Source organism: Perognathus longimembris, chromosome 9 (genome assembly GCF_023159225.1).
Source record: "Perognathus longimembris pacificus isolate PPM17 chromosome 9, ASM2315922v1, whole genome shotgun sequence".
NCBI lineage: Eukaryota > Metazoa > Chordata > Mammalia > Rodentia > Heteromyidae > Perognathus > Perognathus longimembris.
In genome coordinates this window covers 12,034,738-12,056,702 of record NC_063169.1, presented here as the reverse complement: position 1 = coordinate 12,056,702, position 21,965 = coordinate 12,034,738, and the positions used below count along the sequence as shown (strand labels likewise).

The window sequence follows — 21,965 nt, the reverse complement described above, 5'->3', positions numbered from 1 at the left end:
ATGTACACACTGCCCTCCTATGTAACTGCACCCTTTTTGCACAACACCTTGTAAAAAAATTTATGTTGAATTAAAATAAATAAATAAATAAATAAAAAAAAAACCAAAAAACAAAAAAAAATATGAAGGGGGACTGGAAGTAAGGCTCACTGCCTCTCTTATAATTAATAAAGTCATTTTGTAGAATTCTTTTTGGTAACACTTGGATCTGACCTCAGGGCCTCTGGGTTGCTCTAATACTTGAGACCTGCCCACAGTACTTTTTCTGCTGCAATATAATTCAGGTAGGGTCTTGAGATTTTGCCCTGTCAATCTGGACAGGAATCTTCCTTCCTATAGCCTCCCAAGTAGCTGGGATTACAGGTACACACCACCATGCCCAGGTTAATGACCTGCACCCCCTGAGTATCTGGGATTACAAACAGGAGCTATGGTGCCTGGTCTATTTTGTGAGAATTCTAAAAGAGAAGCAGGGTAGTACAGTGACAAGATACATGCTTAAGCATCTCAGGTCTCAATTTTAGAGTTGACTCTCAAAGAATAACCATTATAAACAAAGAGTTCTAGGATGTTCTGCTTCCACAGATAAGAAGACAGGGACATAAATCACATACTTGTTAATCACATTCACACCATATATAGAAAATCAGATTATGTAGTTTCCAGGGATCTGTCCGGTGGGGGATTCTATGACCAGATGACCTCCAAGGTCATCTAGGTACTTGATGAGCATAGTGGCTCAAGCCTGTAATCCTAGTCACTTGGGAGGTGGTAATCGGAGGATGATGGTTTGAGGCTAGCCCAGGTTGAGAGACTCCATCTCATTCAATGATTGGACGCAGTGCCACAGGCCTGTGATCTTGGCTATGAGAGGAGCACAATGGCGGGGTGTAGGGGCACACGCCTGTCATCTCCAGTGATATGGAAACACACAAGTAGGAGGATCAAAGCCCAGGACAGCTCAGGCATAAAGTGAGACCTACCTACAAATGAACAAAAGCAAGAAGGGGTTGGGAGCATAGTACAAGTAGAAGAGCCCCTACCCTGAATGAGGGCAAACAATTAATGACGCCCTGAGTTTAAATCCCAGGACCATTAAAAAAAAAGTTACATGTTAATAGTCTATTTTTTGTTTTTAAAAACCCATTGCTAGTGGGCTGGTAATATGGCCTAGAGGTAGAGTGCTTGCCTCTTATACATGAAGCCCTGCGCTTGATTCCTCAGCACCACATATATAGAAAAAGCCAGAAGTGATACCAGGGCTCAAGTGGTAGAGTGCTAGCCTTGAGCAAAAAGAAGCCAGGGACAGTGTTCAGGCCCTGAGGTCAAGCCCCAGGACTGGCAAAAAAAAAAAAAAAAAAAGAATCCATTGCTAGTGATATCTGTTTTTCTTTTTATCTGAGGTCAAACCTTTGGACAGGAATGCAGTCCTAATGATAATGCTGCTCTTGGAAAACATTTCATTTCTGCAGTATAAGGAGTATACTACAGTAAAAAGCTGAGTCCGTCCACAAAACTATAGAGTACTGGTCCCAATAGAAATGTTTACCTCCTAAACTTTGGTGCTTATCACTGATTTAAAATTACATATTAGGGCTGGGGCTATAACTCCACCACTGAACCATATGCCCTTAACATACACAGTTCCTGGGCTCAACTCCCAGCACTGAAAAAACAAATACACACATACATATACACATACACACATATATACAAATATATTCATATAGAAAGTGTGTAACATCTGACATTTTCCAATTGTGCTTAAAAATACAATCATAGCACTGCAATTTCCTTAAGTTACTTCCTTTATTGTTCAAGTGTCAAGAAAAGAAGGTCTTGTACATAAACACAATGCTGTGTCTCAGAAATCAGAGCTCAGCCAAGAACTTTTCCCTATGACTACAAAATGAAATATTTATGCACTTAGTATAATACTTCACACTTACTTTTGAAATCTGCTGTTGCAACCTCTAAGGAGCAGTGACCCCACCAGAGAAGTAGAAAGAGCTGTCTTTTCTTGTTTAATATTGCTTTATATTGAAAAGCAATGGCTTTGATGCACAAATAATATTGAAAGGTGCTCCAAGTCACTACTTACACACTCAAATATATCGTTTCTCTAGCTTGGCCCATGTAAACTGCACTTTCCTTCAGTAATGAAGATTGCCTTCAATGGCCCTCAACTACATGCTTCAAATCAAGATAGCCTATTAATATCAGCCACGGCACCAGTGAGAAAAGACAAACTGCCGCACATTTAAGTGAGTCACAGAAGACCGGAAAAATCTCACAGCTTTGGATATGTCACATATCCAAGGATGAGCCTTCTCCTCACGCTGCATACATCGTAAACATTTTTAAAATGATCAAAACACTCTCTTGGCTCTAAAGAGAGCATTTCACACTCTATGAAAGGACTTAGAGCCTCTAACTATTTACCCAAACTCTCATTTCCACACAGAAGAGTTGGCATCTTCTCAATGTTTAAGACAAAGTTTATGGTGGTGGTGGGCACCAGCGGCTCATGCCTGTCATCGCGAGAGGTTGAGTTCTGGAGAGTCATGGTCTGGAACCAGCCTCAGCAGAAACGTCCTCAAGGTTCCATCTCCAAAATAATCAGCAAAAAGCAGGACTGGAAGCCTGGCTCAAGTGGTAGAGGGCCAGCTGAGCAAGCAGGAGGCCCTGAGTCCAAACTCTAGTACTGGTAAAAACAAACAAAAAAACCCTTTATTTCCATCTAAAGCAAGGAAGAATAAATGAAACTTTAAGCTCTTAAGCCCTGAGAAATAAAACTCGGAATAATTCTGAGCAAAGCATTGGGATTTTTTTTTTTTTTGCCAGTCCCAGGGCTTAGACTCAGGGCCTGAGCACTGTCCCTGGCTTCTTTTTGTTACAGGCTAGCACTCTGCCTCTTGAGCCACAGCACCACTTCTGGCTTTTTCTGTGTATGTGGTGCTGAGGAATCGAACCTAGGGTTTTGTGAATGCTAGACAAGCACTCTACCACTAAGCCACATTCCCAGCCCACAAAGCATTGTTTTAAAGGCTGATGTAAATATTTAAAATATTTCTCTTTAAAATAAACTACCCAGCACTCTTACAGTGAGCATCCGGCAAGTCACTGTCTACTCTCTGAACCTTAAGCTCTTTTTCTCCTTTCTCTGTGCTCCACAAGTTTTCAAACGGCTCAAGAAAGTAATTCCATTAAAAAAAAAAAAGGGCACGATGTAAATACAGTGTGATGCTACATTTGATTTAAAGTAGTCATAAATTATAAATCACCAAATAACTTAATGTAAATAACTATGCAAATCCTTAGTATAAAAAGAATCCATTCTGTCCTGAATATAATAAACCAGTTCAGTGACTTCAAATGACAAGGTGAAATAAAGGCAAAAATAAGATGTAAGACACTATTTATAAAAGTATAAAACCAATTACCACGAATCTTTTTACAAAGATAAATGTAATGTGGCTTATGACTTTCAAAACTTGCTAAGGAGGCTGACAATAAATGGTTTCAAAAAATTACTTTAGGGAAGTGGAGGTGTGGCTCAAGTGGTAGAGCTCTAGCCTTGAGCAGAAAAGCCAAGAGCAGGAGGCTCTGAGTTCAAGCCCCAGCCCTGGCTGGCACACACACACACACACACACACACGGACTTTAAAAGGGAAACTAGAGGAAGTGGTGCTGTGGCTCAAGTGGTAGAGTGCTAGCCTTGAGCTGAAGAGCTCAGGGACAGCGCCAAAGCCCAGAGTTCAAGCCCCACTACCAACAAAAACAAAACAAAAGGGAAACTAGAGAGTGCATTACATATTATTGTAATACATGATATATTTAATATATCTGTAACAGTAATACTGCAATAGGAGGTCATTTTAATCTTTGGATCTACTACCATATAGCAAGGATACTTTTTACAATGTCTTTGCTGTAACTGGATTTGTATGTGTTAGCCCTCAACAACTACAAGTTGTGGTTGACACTATACCAACAAAATAAAACTTCAAGTTGTAGTTGATACTATACCCACAAAATAAAACAAAGTTCTTCTTTCTTCTTAAATCTTTTGTCATTATAACAAGTGAAGTTCAAAATACATAAAATCGCTACCCCTAGAAATTAATGCCTAACTCCTTATAAGGGGGGGTGGTGGAGAAGAAAAGAAAAATAGAAACATTTGTCCTTAAAGATAAATCTGAAGTCCTTGCACTTCCAAAGCACATGGTATGTTCCAAAGCACATCTTCTTTCTGATCAAGTTCAATCTTCTACTACTTATCTGTGTGATACCAGGTCAATCCCCATTCTGTGAGTTTCAGTTTGAATTTTCTTGAATGCTTGCAAAACTGGTACTGGACTTGAGACGTTTGGCTAGATAAGACACAAATATTGTTTTAAATTAGATTTACTTTTCTTCACATTTTTCTTTATTTTTTTGTAAGCCACCTAATTTTTGTATTGAGTAGATTGAGAATTAACTGGATATATCTAATCTCTTAAGATTTAAAATTTAAGCCTATTTTTTATGAACCTCAAAAAACATAATTAGAAGCTACATATGGCTTTGTCAGGAGCAGTAGCAAATATAACAGGCCTTATTCCTACCTTTTTGAACATCACAATCTTACATATGTAAACGCTGCTAAAACTAGACTACTTATAAAAGGAAAGGACAGTAAAACATCACAATAAAAAAGAGATTAGACAACTTAAGACCAGTGTTTGAAAGTAGAACTGCCAACCTGTCTGCAGAGGAACTGAAAGACGATGAGGAAAGAAATAAAGATTAAACACAAGAGAATATTTGAGAAATAACTGCAAGGTTTGTGGCTTTCACAGAAGATGGATGATTGTGACTTTCACTGTAAACACAAGCAAAACCCCCATCATATGTTGTAAATAAATGTTTTACACAAAGTTAACTAGATTTGCAAGGTAAATGAGATTCTAAGCCTTAAAGGTAAAATAGTCTCTCAACAGTGGGGTTCACACAGCATTTTGCTGTTATTCTAAATAAGTGCTTTCAGGACTGAGCTATAAAATATAAGGGATGGGTGGGTGGATGGATAGATAGATAGATAGATAGATAGGCTGGCAAAGTTTAAAAGAACAAATAAACTATGACAGACTTTCCCCTTTACTAGCTATCTTTTTTCCCTCCCGGAGTCCTGGGGTTTGAACTCCGGGACTTCTGCTCCCTCAGCTTGTACTCTATCACGTGAGGCGTGGCTCCAGCCTCCTACGCAACATTTCAAGATGACAAGATACTACAAGTTCAGATCAAACTGATCTGTAGACAAAAACCAAAATTTTGAAATAGGGATATTAGAGGAAAAGGTAAATGAAGCAGCATCAGGAAGAAGCCAAAGGGGGAAAGGTTGAGTAGGCATAATATTTGAGAGGAAAAAAAAAAGATTAACTTTGTTTCCTCAAAACATTACTTCTTAAACACGGAAAGCCTAAGGTATGATGAGAGGAAATGAAGAGCTCGTCTCCGCTCCAGCTCAATGCTCTGCTCCCTCTGGAGGGAGAGAGGAGAAGACTGCATCTGCACAGAGCTTGTGCTGCATGCATGTAGCATCCTTGGAGCTACGATACCAACTTGTTCAAGGCACACCATGGTGTCTCCTGCCTCCCTCCCCCCACGAGGTTCTACCATCACTCCGGGGTTTGTGGCGGACTGCACTCTTGCCAGGATTCGGCTCCACTGTTGCCACCTCGTTCTGGGGGCGATCTAGCTATCTCAACTAATCATCTGACAGGCAGTTCTCCGATTTTTGGTTATCTGCACTTAGAAAACTCTTCCATCTCTCTTCCACTAGTAAGCTTAACTAAGATGCAGACATTTCAAGCTAATATACTTACCTTTTCTAAAATATGCTTAAGGCCTTTGTTTCTGGTGCTGAGCACACAGAGCCTCATGCATGCTAAGCAAAAGTTCTACACTGAGCTATGCCCCCCTCCCCTAAATCTTGTAAATATAGGCTGTTATCTAAGCAAACAAATGGCTATAAAAACAAACTTACGGAGAATGAGTTTGCGTTTCTTTTGCTCTGAGTGTAGAAAGCTGCTAAGGTAGAAGACAACAGGTAGAAAGAGGATGAAGACAGAAACAGCAATCACGGGCACAGTGTCGCTGCAAGGGACGGAGCAGTTGAAAGTTCGGCTCCAGAGTTTGCGAGTAATGTTCATCTGAAACAATGAGCAACAACAATGTTATTCTATTTTGTATTGAACTTGTCTGCACCTTTTAAAATATTTTATTACTATCTAAATAGGCATTCCAAATTTAGACCATATATACTGTCCTAAAAACCTATTGAGCCAGTGGTTCATGCCTATAATCCTAGTACTGAGATGACTGAGATCTGAGGATAGGGGTTTGAAGCCGGCCCAGGCAGGAAGGTCTGTGAGATTCTTGCAGGAAGGTCTGTGAGATTCTTATCTCCAACTAACCACCAGAAAAAAAGAAAAGAAAAAAAACAGAAATGGAGCTGTGTTTTAAGTGGTAGAATATTACCTTGAACAGAGATGCTAAGGGACAGCACCCAGGCCCTGAGTTCAAACCCCAGGACCCCCACTCCCCAAATAAATCTACTTATGGTGAAAATAATTTCTTCTGGCTTGGAAACAGACTGGCTCTGGACATTATATCTACACAGAAATGTCATATTCTAAACTCGCAATACTGACCAATGTATGTTAGAATGTTAATGACCAATATATTTCAGAGAACTTATGCTAACAGGAACACCGTTGGACTGTTTCTTCACTTTAAAAAAATGATTTATTATTGAGAGCCTGCTACAAACCAAGTGCTATTAAAGGGGAAGAGAAGTACAAATAAAAGTCCCCAGGTGTAGCCATTATAAGCACTTTTTACCTTCTTAAATATTATTTGTCCAATGCAGTTTCCTCTGAGCTGCTATGATAATTCACATTCATTATTCTCAACCAGTAAGCTTATCAATTTCCACCTCATGTTCTCTACATTGTATAGTTTTCTATCTCTTTTAATGACTTCTCGGTGTCTCATTGCCTAAGAAGGTGCTATCGCCATCTAGTGGTGTCTCATGTACAGGCTAGCTATACACTGGGGAAGAAAAAGTTTTTTCCTTGACCATTCATGTACAGCACCAGTGGACATATAGAATGGTAAACAAATAAAACAACCCTGTGGCCAGGTACTGGTGGCCCATGTTTGTAATCCTAGCTACTCAGGAGGCTGTGATCTGAAGATCATGGTTCAAAGCCAGCCTAGGAAGGAAAGTACATGAGACTCTTAACCTCTAATTAACCACCAGAAAATTGGAAATGGAGCCACGGCTCAAAGTGACAGATCACTAGCCTTGAGCAGAAAAACTTAGGGACAATGCCCAGGCCCTGAATTCAAGTCCCATGAGTGACAATACATCATCATCATCATCATCATATCATCCTTGTGTTCATGTGGCTTACATTTTAGTCAGATGAGACAGACTAAAGACCAATGTTTTAGGGGTCATAATAGATGGACAGAATAGGTTACTGAGGAATGGCTTCTGAAAAACATTTTCGTAAAACATAGAAACTTTTTTTTTTGCCAGTCCTGGAGCTTGAACTCAGGGCCTGAGCACTGTCTCTGGCTTCTTTTTGCTCAAGGCTAGCACTCTACCACTTGAGCCACAGTGCTACTTCTGGCTGTTTTCTGTATATGTGGTGCTGGAGAACTGAACCCAGGGCTTCATGTATACAAGGCAAGCACTCTTGCCACTAGGCCATATCCCCAGCCTAGACACTTCTTTAATTAGCAACAAGTTCATAAATAATTGCAATGTAAGATGGATACTGGTGGCTCATGCCTGTATTCCTAACTACTCAGAAGGACAAGATCTGAGGATCCTGGTTCAAAACCAGTCCAGGCAGGAGAGTCTGTGAAACTTTTATCTCCAAGTAACCATCAAAAGGCTGGACATGGAGATGTGGCTCAAGTGGTAGAAGAGTGGCTTTGAGCAAAAACAAGCTAAAGGACAGGGCCTAGGCTCTGAGTTTCAAGCCCAGTAATGCCAAGTTGTGAACTCACTTATAACGTCCCTCATTGATTTCCATTGTAGTTTGACAGACCAGGATATTCCAAAACCCAACTACTTAGTTATTTCCATTGACAAGAGCCTAAGCATACTCCAAGCTTCCCCCAGGAGATGGTACAGTGAAGACGCTTTGAGCTGCCCAGCAGAGGACGCATCCTATCACAGCAAAGCACCTACCGAATCTTCCACATCGATGCACAAATGTGCTCCAGCTTCAGCCTTCTGCTCAAGATCACTCATTTTTTGCATTTCATTATATAGACTACTGAGGCTTTTGTAGGCTGTGTGACAGTTTTTGCACACTTCTGAGTAATTTTTTGGTGGTAGTAGATTGTGTGAGCCCCCCTATAATGACAAAGGTAGATATAATACACGTTATAAACATTACACACACATCTCTGAAATATTAATTATTTGCCCTGTCCTTCCTGCCCAGAGGACAGGGACAACGTAGTGCATGGTGTATTAAAAATGCTGGTTGTACTCAGAAATAAGCCCACATGGCCACACAGACACAGACACAGACACACACACACACACAGACACAGACACAGACACACACACACACACACACACACACACACACACACACTTAAGCTCTCTTATTCTTGACAAACGCGCCAACAACATTAAATTGGACAGCAAAGTATCTTTAACAAACAGGTCTGGGAACACTGGGCACTCTATATGTTAATCCATATATGAGAGACTGAAACTAGATCCATCCTGTACTTTGTACAAAAACCAATTCAAAGGGCTGGGAATATGGCCTAGTGGCAAGAGCACTTGCCTCGTATACATGAAGCCCTGGGTTCAATTCCTCAGCACCACATATATAAAAAAGGCCAGAAGAGGCGCTGTGGCTCAAGTGGAAGAGTGCTAGCCTTGAGCAAAAAAAAAAAAAAGAAGAAGCCAGGGACAGTGCTCAGGCCCTGAGTTCAAGCCCCAGGACTGGCAAAAAATAAAAAGCTCTGCACAGCAAAGGAAACAATTACCAGAAGGAAAAGACAGCCAAAAAGCTGGGGGAAAATCTCTGCTGGCTATTCTTCCAACAGGGAATATTCTTCTGATAGCGGATTAATATCAGAACATGTAAGAACTTGGAGCACATACATTGTACAAGACAGCATTTGAAATACCTGAAGATTATGTTCAAAGCAGGTCAAGGTCTGGTTAAATAGAGTGAGGAAATGTTCTGTGCTGTTTGATAAATGTTCACTGTTGTTTGTTAAACAATCTGCCAAGAAAAGTAAATTAATATAGCACAAGCAGTAATTAGATGTTGTCATTTACCTCTCAAGCTGCTACCTTCTGTTTTTGCACTCTGGTAATTCTTTATTCCAATAAACATATAGTATGCTGCACAATAGAATTTCCCAAATACAGGAAGTTTACTTCTTTTAGCTTCCAAAAGTTTTCTTTTAAATCATAACCATTCCCATGAAAATCGTATAAATAATATACGGCACCAAATAAAATTTGCATTGACCTTTAAGTGCAAAATGGCATAATCACGAAATTTAGCTATCAAATGCTCTCTTCCTCTCTCTCAGCTTGCTTCCTTAGTTGGCACTCTAACATTGGAGTCATGCTTCCAGCCTAGCTTTTTTCCAGTTATGTTGGAGATGGAGTCTTGTGGACTTTTCCTCTAAGGTTGGCCTTCAAATGGAGCTCCTCTAGATCTCAGCCTCTTTGATAGCAGGGACTACAGGTGTGAGCCACCAGTGGCTAACTTCAAATGCAGTCTTAAAAGTGCTATTTAGGCCTAAAACTTTTTACTCTGGTTTTGCTAAATTCTTATGCCTTTTAGTTTCTGTCCCAAATTTAGTAGTTCTTTCTCTCTTCCAACTTCACTAAGAGGTTCACTTATTATATCAACTGGCAGCTGTTTTCATTTGCTCTTTTTTTAAAAATCGTTTTTATAAAGGTGATTTACAGAGGGGTTACCACTTCATAAGTCAGATAATGAGTTCATTTCTTTTATTGAGCAACGTCAGCCCTTTTCTCACCCTCTCCTAGTTTTTCCCTCTTATCCTCACACACGTTGTATAATTTATTTTCAACACAATGTCTAGTGAGTACCAATGTGCTCTTTCTTTAAAAAATATTATGAGCATAAATTAACTGTACAAAGGGGCTTCATGGTAACATTTACAACATGGATATCAGGTACTTTGATCAAATTCACCCCGTATAATACCTTTTCTCACCCATCCCCCTCCTCTGTCTTAAAAAGTTTGGGGGGAGTTTTGGTGACTAAACTCGGGGTGTTGTACTTGCTCAGCAAGTACTCTACCATTGAAGCCATGGTCCCATAAGTCCCTTTCACCATTTTGTGTCTTGGGGGGGGAGAGAAATACTGGGCATTGAACCCACAGCTTTGTGCGTGCTAGGCAAACATTGTACTGCTAAGCTACTGGATTCATTTCATCTTTCTATTCTATCATGAGTTAAGGGCCCAGAGAAACTGGTGTGAATTTTGCCTAAAATACTGACAAAGAGGCTTCAAGTTTGGAATTACACAGAAGTGTGTGTGTGTGTGTGTGTGTGTGTGTGTGTGTGTGTATTTTGGTTAGTCATGGGGCTTGAACTTGGGGCTCGGGTGCTGTCCCTGAGCTCTTTTGCTCAAGGCTAGTGCTCTATCACTTTGAGCCACAGTGACACTTCCAATTTTCTGGTGGTTAATTAGACATAAGAATCTCATAGACTTTCTTGCCCAGGCTTGCTCTGAATCATGAGCCTCTGATCTCAGCCTACTGAGCAGTTAGGATTACAGGCGTGAGCCACTGATGCCTAGCCATAAGACTCTTATCTCTAATAAACTACCCCTAAAAGGCCAGAAGTGGATCTCTGGCTCAAGAGGTAAAGCATCAGTCTTAAGCAAAAGACTTTCACGCACAACATCTATGCCCTGAGTTCAAACTCTAGGACTGGCATAACAAACAAAAATATTAATTTAAGCTTGATGCCTATGGCTCATGCCTTGTAATCCTAGTGACTTAGGAGGCTAAGATCTAGAAGACAGTGTTTTGAAGCAAGCCTGGGCAGAAATCATCATCAACAGGTGAGGCTGATGGCCTGGTTCAAGTGATAGAGCACCAGCTGAGCAAGCAAGCTTACAGATTCAAGGTCTTGAGTAAGTTTACTCTGATACTGGCAAATACACTTTTTTCTTTCTTTTTTTTTGCCGGTCCTGGGGCTTGAACTCAGGGCCTGGGCACTGTCACTGAACTTCTATTGCTCAAGGCTAGCACTCTATCACTCGAGCCACAGCACCAGTTTTGGCTTTTTCTGTGTATGTGGTATTGAGGAATCGAACTCAGGGCAAGCACTCTACCACTAAGCCACATTCCCAGCCCAAATATACTTTTCTTCTAAAGGTAATTTAAGAAATTCTCTCAAGGAACAAAGATCTTAATCTCTTCCACTTTACTCGCAGTCAGTTGCTTTTCACATAAAGTAATTTGGAAATGAAACTAAAAGCTAACGTAGCCTGGCATGTGGTTAAGCACCACATTAATGCAGCGCCACCAATTTTTTTTCTAACAATTGTTAGGCAGTGGGATTAGAAGACACAAAGGAGTTCATTTATATAATGAAGTTGAAACTGTCTTCATTATCAAAAGAACCCTGACTTTGTGATTCAAAACAAAGGAAAGCTAGTGAACCCTTCTTTTAGCCTTTTGTGGGAATTGAGAACATAGAGTTATAAATAGTAAGAAGCTATGCATTTTAGAAAGCGGTAAGTTAAAGAATATTAGCAATAATAAAGCTTCCTATAAGCACCAAGTGAAGTGGTCATTATACATTTTCCTCATCTCAGATAATCAATGGGACCTCATCAAGGAGAGATTAGCCCCGCGGCTGTCACGGGGAGGGAAGGCTAGAGCCCGCACGCCGCTCAAGAGGCCTTCTTAAAGGTTAAAAAAATTCAAGTGAACACCTTACCAGAAACCTACTAAATCACCCCCATGGGAATTACGCATCTTTAAATAGTGTTTTGCACCTTTTGGGAGTTTGTGTAAAGATCTCTGCTGTTTTCAAACCCAGTAAAGAATAAACTATGGAAACTTCATAATTAAGTTTAATAAGTAAGAAAATTAAGGGGCTGGGGGCATTGCTCAAGTGGTAGAGCACCTGTCTAGTAAGTGGGAGGCACTGAATTCAAACTCCAGTGCGACCCCCCCACCAACAAAACCCCAACGAGGTTCAAAGTACAATGTATGCAACTATGTAGTTCTCATAATGAAATCCCCTCATAGTATTAATGTATGCTAATTCAAAAAATTAAAATAATAAACTTGAAATTTGAATAACAGAAAATAGGAGAAAGGGAAGAGTATGTGTAGGTGACTTTGTCATCAATTTAAAAGGAAAAGCCTATTTTTACATTGTGTGTGTGGTGTGTGTGTGTGCAGTACTAGGGCTTGAACTCAGGGTGGAAAGAAAAGCCTATTTTCACATACTCTGTGTGTACACATACACTCTTGCATGTGCAGTACTAGGACTTAAACTCAGGGCCTCCCTCTCACTTAGCTTTTTCACTTACTGTTGGTGCTCTACCACTTGAGCCATGCCTCTACTTTCAGCTTTTTGCTGGTTAGTTAGAAGTGAGAGTCTCTTTTGTCTGTTCAGGCTGGCTTTGAACCTCAATCCTCAGATCTCAGCCTCCTCAGGAGCTAGGATTATAGGGCGAGCCACCTGCCCCCAGCTAGTCTCACATGTTTATTTGTATTGGGATCTAAATTTATCCAGTTTCCAAACAGGAGACTGGGGCACGAGAAGAACAGAGGACAATAGATTTTGACTGTTGACACAATATAAATAAATACTGCTTACATACCTTCATCTGTGGTGGTGCTCTTCCTAGGCTAGCCAGTGAAAATCTATGTACTTCACTGCTCCAATACAATTCCATGTATTTCTTGGTTGTTTTATTTTTTTTTAATAATATTTGTCTTGAATTTGTGTGTGTGTGTGTGTGTGTGTGCGCGCATGTGCAGTCCTAAACTCAGGGCCTTAGCTTCTTTAGTTCAAGGCTAGTGCTCTACCACTTGAGCCACAGCTCCATTTCTAATTTCATGTATTTCTAACAATATTTAAACATTATTTCCATTGCAAGTATATGCTATTTACTCCATCACATTATAAATAACTTTTGTGGCCTCAGTCTCACCATTTTGTGATTTCCCTTTCCTTCCCCAAATCAGATAAACATATATACAAGACAAATAGTACCAAAATCAAAAACAGTGACAACAGGAGATATAAAGGGGGGAGGGGGAGGAAACAAGTGAAAAAAGAAATAACTTCACACGAGACATTAAAAACAAAAACAAAACCTTCTTGTTTCCATATCTTGGAGTTCTTTTCAATTAGCATCATTTTCTATGGTCATAGCTACATAGAATTAAGCTACTGTGATCCTCTGCTAGGACTATCCTAGACATTTACTAATTATTACAAATGAGGGAAACCATGTAGTCTATGTTTCTTTGGGTCTGGCATTTTTTTCCCAAGTCTTTCCATTTCTTTACACATGTGGCAATATTATTCTTTCTGCTGGAAGCATAGATTTCCACTGTGTATATATACTACATTTTCTTGACCCATTCATCTACTGAGGGGCATCTGGGTTGGTTCCATATTTTAGCCATGTAAATAATGCTGCAATGAACATAGTTGGTACATAATTGGAACATAGTTCTGGTAGCTTTAGTATGGCCTTATTTGTGATCATTTGGGTAAATGCCCAGGAGTGAAATTGCTGACTCATAAGAGAGCTCTATGTTTAGTCTTTTGAGGAACTTTCATACTGCTTTCCAGTGTGGCTAAACAGGTTTACATTCTCACAAACAATGTAGTAGTGTTCCCTTTTGTTCACATCCCCTCCAGCATCTGTTGTTACTAGATTTCTTGATAATGTCCATTCTAACTAACTGGGGTAAGGTGGAATCTCAATGTCTCTTTTTGTTGTTGTTGTTCGTGGGGTTTGAACTCTGGTACTGGGTGCTGTCCCTCAGTTCTTCATCTCAAGGCTAGTGCTCTACCACTTGAGCCAGAGCACCACTTCCAGTTTTCTGGTGGTTAACTGAAGACAAGAGTCTCACAGACTTTCCTGCCCAGGCTGGCTTTGAACCACAATCTGCAGATTTCAGCTTCCTGAGTAGCTAGGATTATAGGCATAAGCCACAGATACATGGCTCAATGCTGTTTTGATTTGCACTTCTTTTATGGACAGAAATGTTGAGCATTTCTTCATGTGTCTATTGGCCATTCTTATTTCCTCTTCAGAGAATTATCTCTTTAAGTCTTTTTGTAAATTAAATTTTATTGACAAAATGATGTACAGAGGGGGTACAGTTACATAATAAGGTAATGAGTACATTTCTTGTCTTATTTGTTACACCTTCCCTCATTTTTCTTTCCCTTCCCTAGTTCAGATAAGCATATATACAATATCCAGTGTACCGAAATCATATACAGTGACCACAGGGGGTACACCAAAGGAAATTCACCTAGTTCTCTTTAAGTCTTTATTTGTTTGTTTGTTTGTTTGTTTTTTGCCAGTCCTGGGGCTTGGACTCAGGGCCTGAGCACTGTCCCTGGCTTCTTTTTGCTCAAGGCTAGCACTCTGTCACTTGAGCCACAGCACTATTTCTGGCCGTTTTCTGTATATGCGGTGCTGGGGAATTGAACCCAGGGCTTCATGTATTCAAGGCAAGCACTCTTGCCACTAGGCCATATCCCCAGCCCTCTTTAAGTCCTTAGCCCACTTTTAATGAGGTGGTTGCTTCTTTGAGGATTTGTTTCGGGGGGGGGGTTAATTTTTTGAATCCTACATATATTTTAGACATGAGGTTGTACGGCTAGTGAAGATCTTCTCCCAGTCTGTGGGCTTTCTATTTTTCTTGCTAGCTATGTCCTTGGCCATGCACAGCTCTGCAGTTTAATGCAATCCCATTTATCCTACCTTTCTTTGATTTGTTGGGCTTCTGGATCTTTAAGTTTCGACCTGTGCCAAGGAACCCTCCCATTCCTTCCTTTCTCATCTCACAGAATTTTTGTGAAGCTCAAATGAGATAAAAATTATGAGAAACAACTTGGGAAATTTTATTTAATTCAATGATTCATTATTTTGCTTAGCTCCTCATTTTTTCCTTTCCTTCAAGTTCCTTTTCTCACGCTCCCACCCCTCACTATGTTACCAGCAGCTATGTTGCTTAGGCAGGAATACTTTCGTTATTTGTACAGTTTTTATTGATTGATTGACTGACTGATTTTGCCAGTCCTGGGCCTTGGACTCAGGGCCTGAGCACTGTCCCTGGCTTCTTTTTGCTCAAGGCTAGCACTCTACCACTTGAGCCACAGAGCCACTTCCAGCCTTTTCTGTGTATGTGGTACTAAGGAATCGAACCAAGGGCTTCACGCGTGCTAGGCAAGCACTCTACCGCTAAGCCACATTCCCAGCCCCTATTTGTATAATTTTTGAAACTTAATTTTTAAAACAACTGGCAACAGAGGTTCTGATATTAGCACCAGTTTACTAGGAAAATAAAAGTTCCAAAAGGTAAAGTTTATTGTCCCAAAGCAGAGAACTACTAAGCAACAGAGTCAGAATGAAACCCATGGCTGACTAAAGCTCATATGAACTGCTGCACATTTTGGACTTGGAGTATTTATTGAACTAGCTACCACTAATACACCATGATGCTGAAGAGCATCCATTCGAACTTAGCAGCAAGTATTGTCTAGCTTCAGAGAATCTAAAATAAAATCTTAACATATATACTACTGAGACACAACTATAAAATAGAAATGAAAGAATTACTTACTTGCACAATTTGCATCCTGCCATGTGGTATTAAAAAACTCAGAAAGAATCACAACTATTTGCATTCTATCAGCCATTAAGAGGCTTTTGGCACAACTCTGACTCTCTGAGGTATTCTGCAACAAAAAGAAAAGTAAAATCTGAATATTCCTAGACTTTCCCAACAGCTTGAAATAAAAACCTTATAAAGATAAGTCAAATATCTGTTAGAAATCTTTTAAATATTAAACATTTAATCTTTTAAATATGGCCAATGGTGGTATTAACAATAACAATAATGATAAAACAATTAGTAGGTAACATTTATGGACATGGAATTCAGTGGCAAGAGAAGAAAATCTTATGCTTCTTGACCTTTTGTTTCTATAGTAGGATATCAGCTATTTAAGTTCAAGTTATCTTTTATCTTTTTTACATAGGAGGAGAGCCAAATCATTTGGTTTCATATTTTGGGCAATTTCTAGTTCAAAGTTTTATAATCAGCAAGAAAACCCAATAACATATCCATTTAGTTCCTAAATAGTACTCAAAAAAATGCTTTCCACATATCATTTTAATTATAAAAGAAACTCAGGCTATCCAAGTAATAAACTCAAGACTCTAAATTACTTGATCCTTATCTATTTCCTTTTTCTTATGCCCCAAGCAAAGAACTAAGTCCTGCTGAGCATTCTCCCACAGTTAATTATTTAACCCTACTACTTGTTAGGCATTAAGCGAATTCTGGAGTTTTGAGGATAAGAAAAGTGCAGGAGATGGGGCTGGGAATATGGCATAGTGGCAAGAGTGCTTGCCTTATATACATGAAGCCCTGAGTTCGATTCCCCAGCACCACATATATAGAAAACAGCCAGAATTGGCACTGTGGCTCAAGTGGCAGAGTGCTAGCCTTGAGCAAAAAGAAGCCAGGGACAGTGCTCAGGCCCTGAGTCCAAGGCCCAGGACTGGCAAAAAAGAAAAGAAAAGTACAGGAGAACGCCACTAGTGCTGGAGCAAGGTCCTCTGTACACATGAGATGGGGGATTATACGGCATGGAGACTAAAAAAAGACAGACTACTAACTGCAGGGAAAGAACCAATCAGCCATGTAGGATAAGAACCAGAAGGTAGGCTTACAGGAAGAATGCTTACTTTACTGACAGGGGGCCAGGAATGTGGCTTAGTGGTAGAGTGCTTGCCTAGCAGGCCCTGGGTTCGATTCCTCAGTACCACATACACAGAAAAAGCTGGAAATGGTGCTGTGGCTCAAGTGGTAGAGTTCTAGCCTTGAGTAAAAGAAGATCAAGGACAGTGCCCAGGCCCCGAATTCAAGCCCGAGGACTGACAAAAAAAAAAAAAAAAAAAAAAATCACTGACATTCATTTTGGTAAGCTAATCCTTTTTGTGGCTCAATAAAAGACAGATCCAGCCAGGTATGATGATTCATGACTAATTCCAGCTATTTGGGAAGTAGAAATAGGAGGATTGTGGTGAAGGACAATCTAGAAAACAGGGCAAGACCCTATATCTGAAAAAGAAGTGAATAGCAAAAGGATGGGTGCATAGCTCAAAGAGTAGAATACTTGCAGAGCAAGTACAAGGCCATGAGTTAAATCCCTGGAACTACAAAATAAAAAACAAATAGAATTCAAAAAAAGAACTTTCTTGCTTTCAAGCATAGTGAACTTTTTGGACACCACCACCCCCCTTCCTCAGCTTTGAGTCACAAATCTTCCTGATCTCGGCCTCCTAAGTAGTTAGGGTCACAGGCATGAACCACTGCAGCCAGGAAGCAAAACATTTTTAAAGTCCCTTTTTTGGAATAAGTTTTAGAGCAATATCAGTAGTAAAAGAAAAAAATTCTTTATTAGGGGGATGTGTGTGTTGCTAAGGATCAAAGCTAGAGCTTCACTAAACAGTGCTCTGCCACTGAGCTCATCCCTAGCCTTTTATTAATCTTTAAATAGCGCTGAGTTAAGCAATCAGACAAGCTTGAGTCACTAGCTGATGACCTAGCCTCTCTGGGGTTGTTACTATAACAAAATGAAAGAACATGATAAATGAAAGAACATATTGAATACTTAGCACAATGCCTGACACACAGCAACTGATAAATGCAATTTCACCTAGCTACCCTGCTGCCAACATGAAGTGCTACTGGTGATGTAACTGGCTAAGTGTGGTCTGTTAATTAAGTTGCATTTTGATAAGTAGATGACTGGCTATTTTAAAAATTAATAGAATAGAGTCCAAAGAGTGCTCAATGTGTGGAACAGTTCAGGTGAGGAAAACATCAGTGCCATTGGAAGAAACTTGGAACAATTCATGGAGAAAGTAGAAACTGAAATAAGCCCTATATTGAAAAAATAAAGACTCAAGCTTTGCATCCATTCCTAACAATAGAACTTGTTATTTAGAATACAAACCACCCTAAAAACAACTTATCTGACTATTCAAAACTAAAAATGATGATAAATGATAAAAATGATAAATATGATGCCCTATCACATCTTGACGAAGTAGACATTTTACACTGCATACAACTTAAACTTATTTAAGCTACCTTGAAAACTAGCTCCTTACAGAGTGATTGGCCACAGAATTTATTTAGTGCAAAGAAATCTAATTTCAGGCTAATTTAAGACAAGATACAACTATATACAAGTTTGTATTTGGCCAAATCAATTATGTTTTAAGAAATAACTTCAAGGGCTGGGAATATGGCCTAGTGGTAGAGTGCTTGCCTAGCATGCATGAAGCCCTGGGTTCCATTCCCCAGCACCACATATATAGAAAAAGTCAGAAGTGGTGCTGTGGCTCAAGTGGTAGAGTGCTAGCTTTGAGCAAAAGAAGCCAGGGACAGTGCTCAGGCCCTGAGTTCAAGCCCCAGGACTGGAAAAACAACAAGAAATAACTTCAACCACATTTTCATGGGACTATCTGCTGTGTTCTCAATACAAAAGGAACTTTTTTCCAATTCCAATGTTATTCTTTTTTTTTTTTCCCTGACATGAGGCTTGAACTCAGGGCCTGAGTGCTGTCCTGAGCTCATTTTTGCTCAAGGCTAGCACTCTACCACTTTGAGCCACAGCTCCACTTCTGGGTTTCTGGTGGTTAATTGGAGATAAGAGCCTCACAGACTTTGCTGCCTGGTCCGGCTTTGAACCATGATCATCAGCTCTCAGCCTCTTGAGAAACTAGGAGTACAGACCAGGGCCAAGTTTCCAATGCCATTCTAGTTTTTCCTTGACCACAAGTCCTGTGACTCTCACCAGCCCTGATACTGTAATCCTTTCCTGGTCTCAGCCCTCTACAGTACTTAGGGGCTGGGACTGTGTCTTCCTTTTTTTTTTTTTAGTTAAATCCCTCATAGTACTGATCATATGATGTGCACAAAGGCTCCCAGGGGACCAACAATGAACCAATCTTATTGTTTCCTAAAATTTTAGCTATTGACTGCTCGTTTTCTATGACCTTTTATCCTCAACTTTACAAGTGAGAGTAAAAGGCATAGAGAATATAACTTGGCCCAGCATACACTAGCTCGATGTCATGATCACTAAGCACTAAGAGGCACTCTACATACCTCGTTTTTAATCTTTTTATTGACACACACACAATTTATAGAGTAGAAAACTAAGGCCTTAAAAAATCATTAATTCAGGGTCACACCACTCCAAATTGGCTGATCTAAGTAAGCATTTCTGGCTGCAGAGGTCCAGCTCCTAATCACAAAGTCTCCAAGGGTCCTTTCTGGAAAGTACAGGTGAAGATGGGAAGAAGATGAGGCAGAGTTTAGGGAGGGGGGTTGTAAGAGGGAGCCACGGTTAGGGCTAGGAGGACCGCGAAGGAAACCAGTCTCCCTATCTGCAAGCGTGTACCCACAGGGTGCCCCGCAGGGCATCCACGGAGGGCAAGTCTTAGCACCAGGCCCCTGGCGTCACCTGCGCTTCCCAAGGCCCGAGTTCCACCCTCACCCCGTCTCTGTGCCCAGCCTCCCCGCGCCCTCGATCCCGGGGAGGAGGGGGGTAAGGAGGGGGGAGGAGGGAGGGCGTGCCCCGTACCCACCCCCACGGCTCGGCTGATGTTGTCCATCTTGCTGGCGACCTGTTGGAAGAGCGGGTAGCAGGTCTGGCAGAGGCGCACGGGCCGGGCGCTGCGCACCATGCACCGGGTCAGCTCCGCGCTGCTGCGGGCGAAGTCGAGCAGCAGCTCCTGGCACTCGGGCCCCAGGTCCGGCAGGTCGGGCGGCAGCGACCAGGACAGCGGCCCCAGCCCCCGGTCCTGCAGCAGGGACAGGCTCAAGTCCTCCGCCTCCAGCAACTGCTGCTCCGACAGGAGCTCGGCACCCACCCTGCGCGGACTGCTGCCGAAAGGGAGCGCGCCCCGGGCCACGCTGGACCACAGCAGCGGCACCAGCGGCAGCCACCACGGCAGCGACGGCCTTCGCCGCGCCGCGGTCGGGCTGGGACCCATCACCCGGTTCTCGAGACGCAGGTCGCACACCACCGCTTCCCCGCCCCCCAGCCGGTGACAGACAGCCGCCGCTTCCTGCTTCCGCGGGCGCATGCGCGCGCCGCGGGCCACGCCCACGACACGCCCATCGCGTGCGTAGCCACGCCCGCTGGCCGCCTACAGCGCCGGAGCGCGCGATTGCCCCTCCCCGCCCCCACGGCGTGCTGGCCTTAGCGAGGCTACGGGTTCGGCCCTGCGGCGGGGACGGAGGTCGCTGCCGGCATTAAAGCAGCAGCCCGGCACCTGGAACAGTTACGCCTTCCGAATGTGCTTCTTGAACGCCTGCCAAGGCTTTGAAAGTCCGACAGACAGTCTGCGCCGGGTGGGGCCGATGGCCTGCATCCAGGACAGCCTGGAGAGCATCCTATCTGGGAAGCCCGAAGACGGGGGGGGGGGGGGGGGGGGGGGGGGCGGGGAGGGGGGCTACCTGTCACGTGGTGTTGGTTAGCAGAACGACCTGATTCTGGAACTTGAGGCCTCAACTGTACACCACAGCTCTGCTCGATGGGATAAATCCACATCTACAGTATTCCGGTGGAAATGCGCCTACTGAGACTGGAGAATTGCATTTTCAGTTTCGTTTCGTGTAAACAGCCTCCTCTGGCTGGTAGCTGTTAACCATGTTGGGTCAGGTCTGGGCGGAGACCAACCTGCACCCTTGCCTGAACCGTAGGGCCTCTCAGATGCTGCCCATTCAATCACAGAATCCAGGAAATCCTGAGCAAAACCAGTCGGCTTCAACTCCCAGTTTATGACAGGCCTGTGGCAATTGTAGGGAACATCCTAGCATGCATCCCCATAGCACTAACTGGTCTATAGAAAGAATTCAAGCTTGTGATTTGGAAAACTTTTTTGATGCTGGTCCTCCATCTTGAACTCACTGCCTAGGCACTGCCCTGGAGCTATTTTGCTCAAAGAGAGATGAGTCACTTAAGCACCCTGTCAGGGGTTGCCTGTTTAATACAGCCACTTTTACCCAGAATCCAAGCAATGCCTTTGACTTAGTTTAGCTAAAACAACTGGTTCTATGCCTCGCTTGCAGCAAGCACTACTGTGAATGTAATAGTCAATGTGAAAAGCTTAGAATGCTGCTGTTTTCGTTTTTTTTTTTTTATAGTTGCACTCTATTACAGTTCTGTGAGGCACCTCACCAGCATTGGCCAGCCTATTTTTGTGACGTGGCAGAACAGACATAACACTGTGTTAAAAGCACTTTTTTGTATTGAGTTGAATCTAAAAGGAGTGCCAATTAAGTTCATTAACTGTGTCATCAGTTTATCCTAGTACCTCAGTGTTCATACCTGTTACCTGCATGGCTTCTTAAGGGCATTATGTTTACCATGTGAGTTTTGCAGCACCATGAATATTTTGAGTATCAGTCATAATGGCAATTTCTGTGTTAAAGAGCCTTAGGTGGGGGCTGGGAATATGGTCCAGTGGCAAGAGTGCTTGCCTCCTATACAAGAAGCCCTGGGTTCGATTCCCCAGCACCACATATATAGAAAACAGCCAGAAGTGGCCGCTAGCCTTGAGCAAAAAGAAGCCAGGGACAGTGCTCAGGCCCTG

The 21,965-nt window shown here is 41.9% G+C and overlaps 1 protein-coding gene across 1 annotated transcript; it reads right to left on the bottom strand.

Annotated features, from left to right (window-relative positions):
- Positions 1–4,260: 4,260 nt before the first annotated feature.
- Ostm1 (osteoclastogenesis associated transmembrane protein 1) lies at positions 4,261–20,427 on the bottom strand. The gene is made up of 6 exons (XM_048353734.1): positions 19,953–20,427; positions 15,907–16,021; positions 9,211–9,308; positions 8,249–8,416; positions 6,029–6,194; positions 4,261–4,373 (listed from the first exon to the last, which is right to left on the bottom strand). Exons 1-6 carry the CDS (start codon positions 20,358–20,360, stop codon positions 4,318–4,320), a joined length of 1,011 nt encoding a protein of 336 aa, XP_048209691.1. The 5' UTR covers positions 20,361–20,427; the 3' UTR covers positions 4,261–4,317.
- Positions 20,428–21,965: the final 1,538 nt, after the last annotated feature.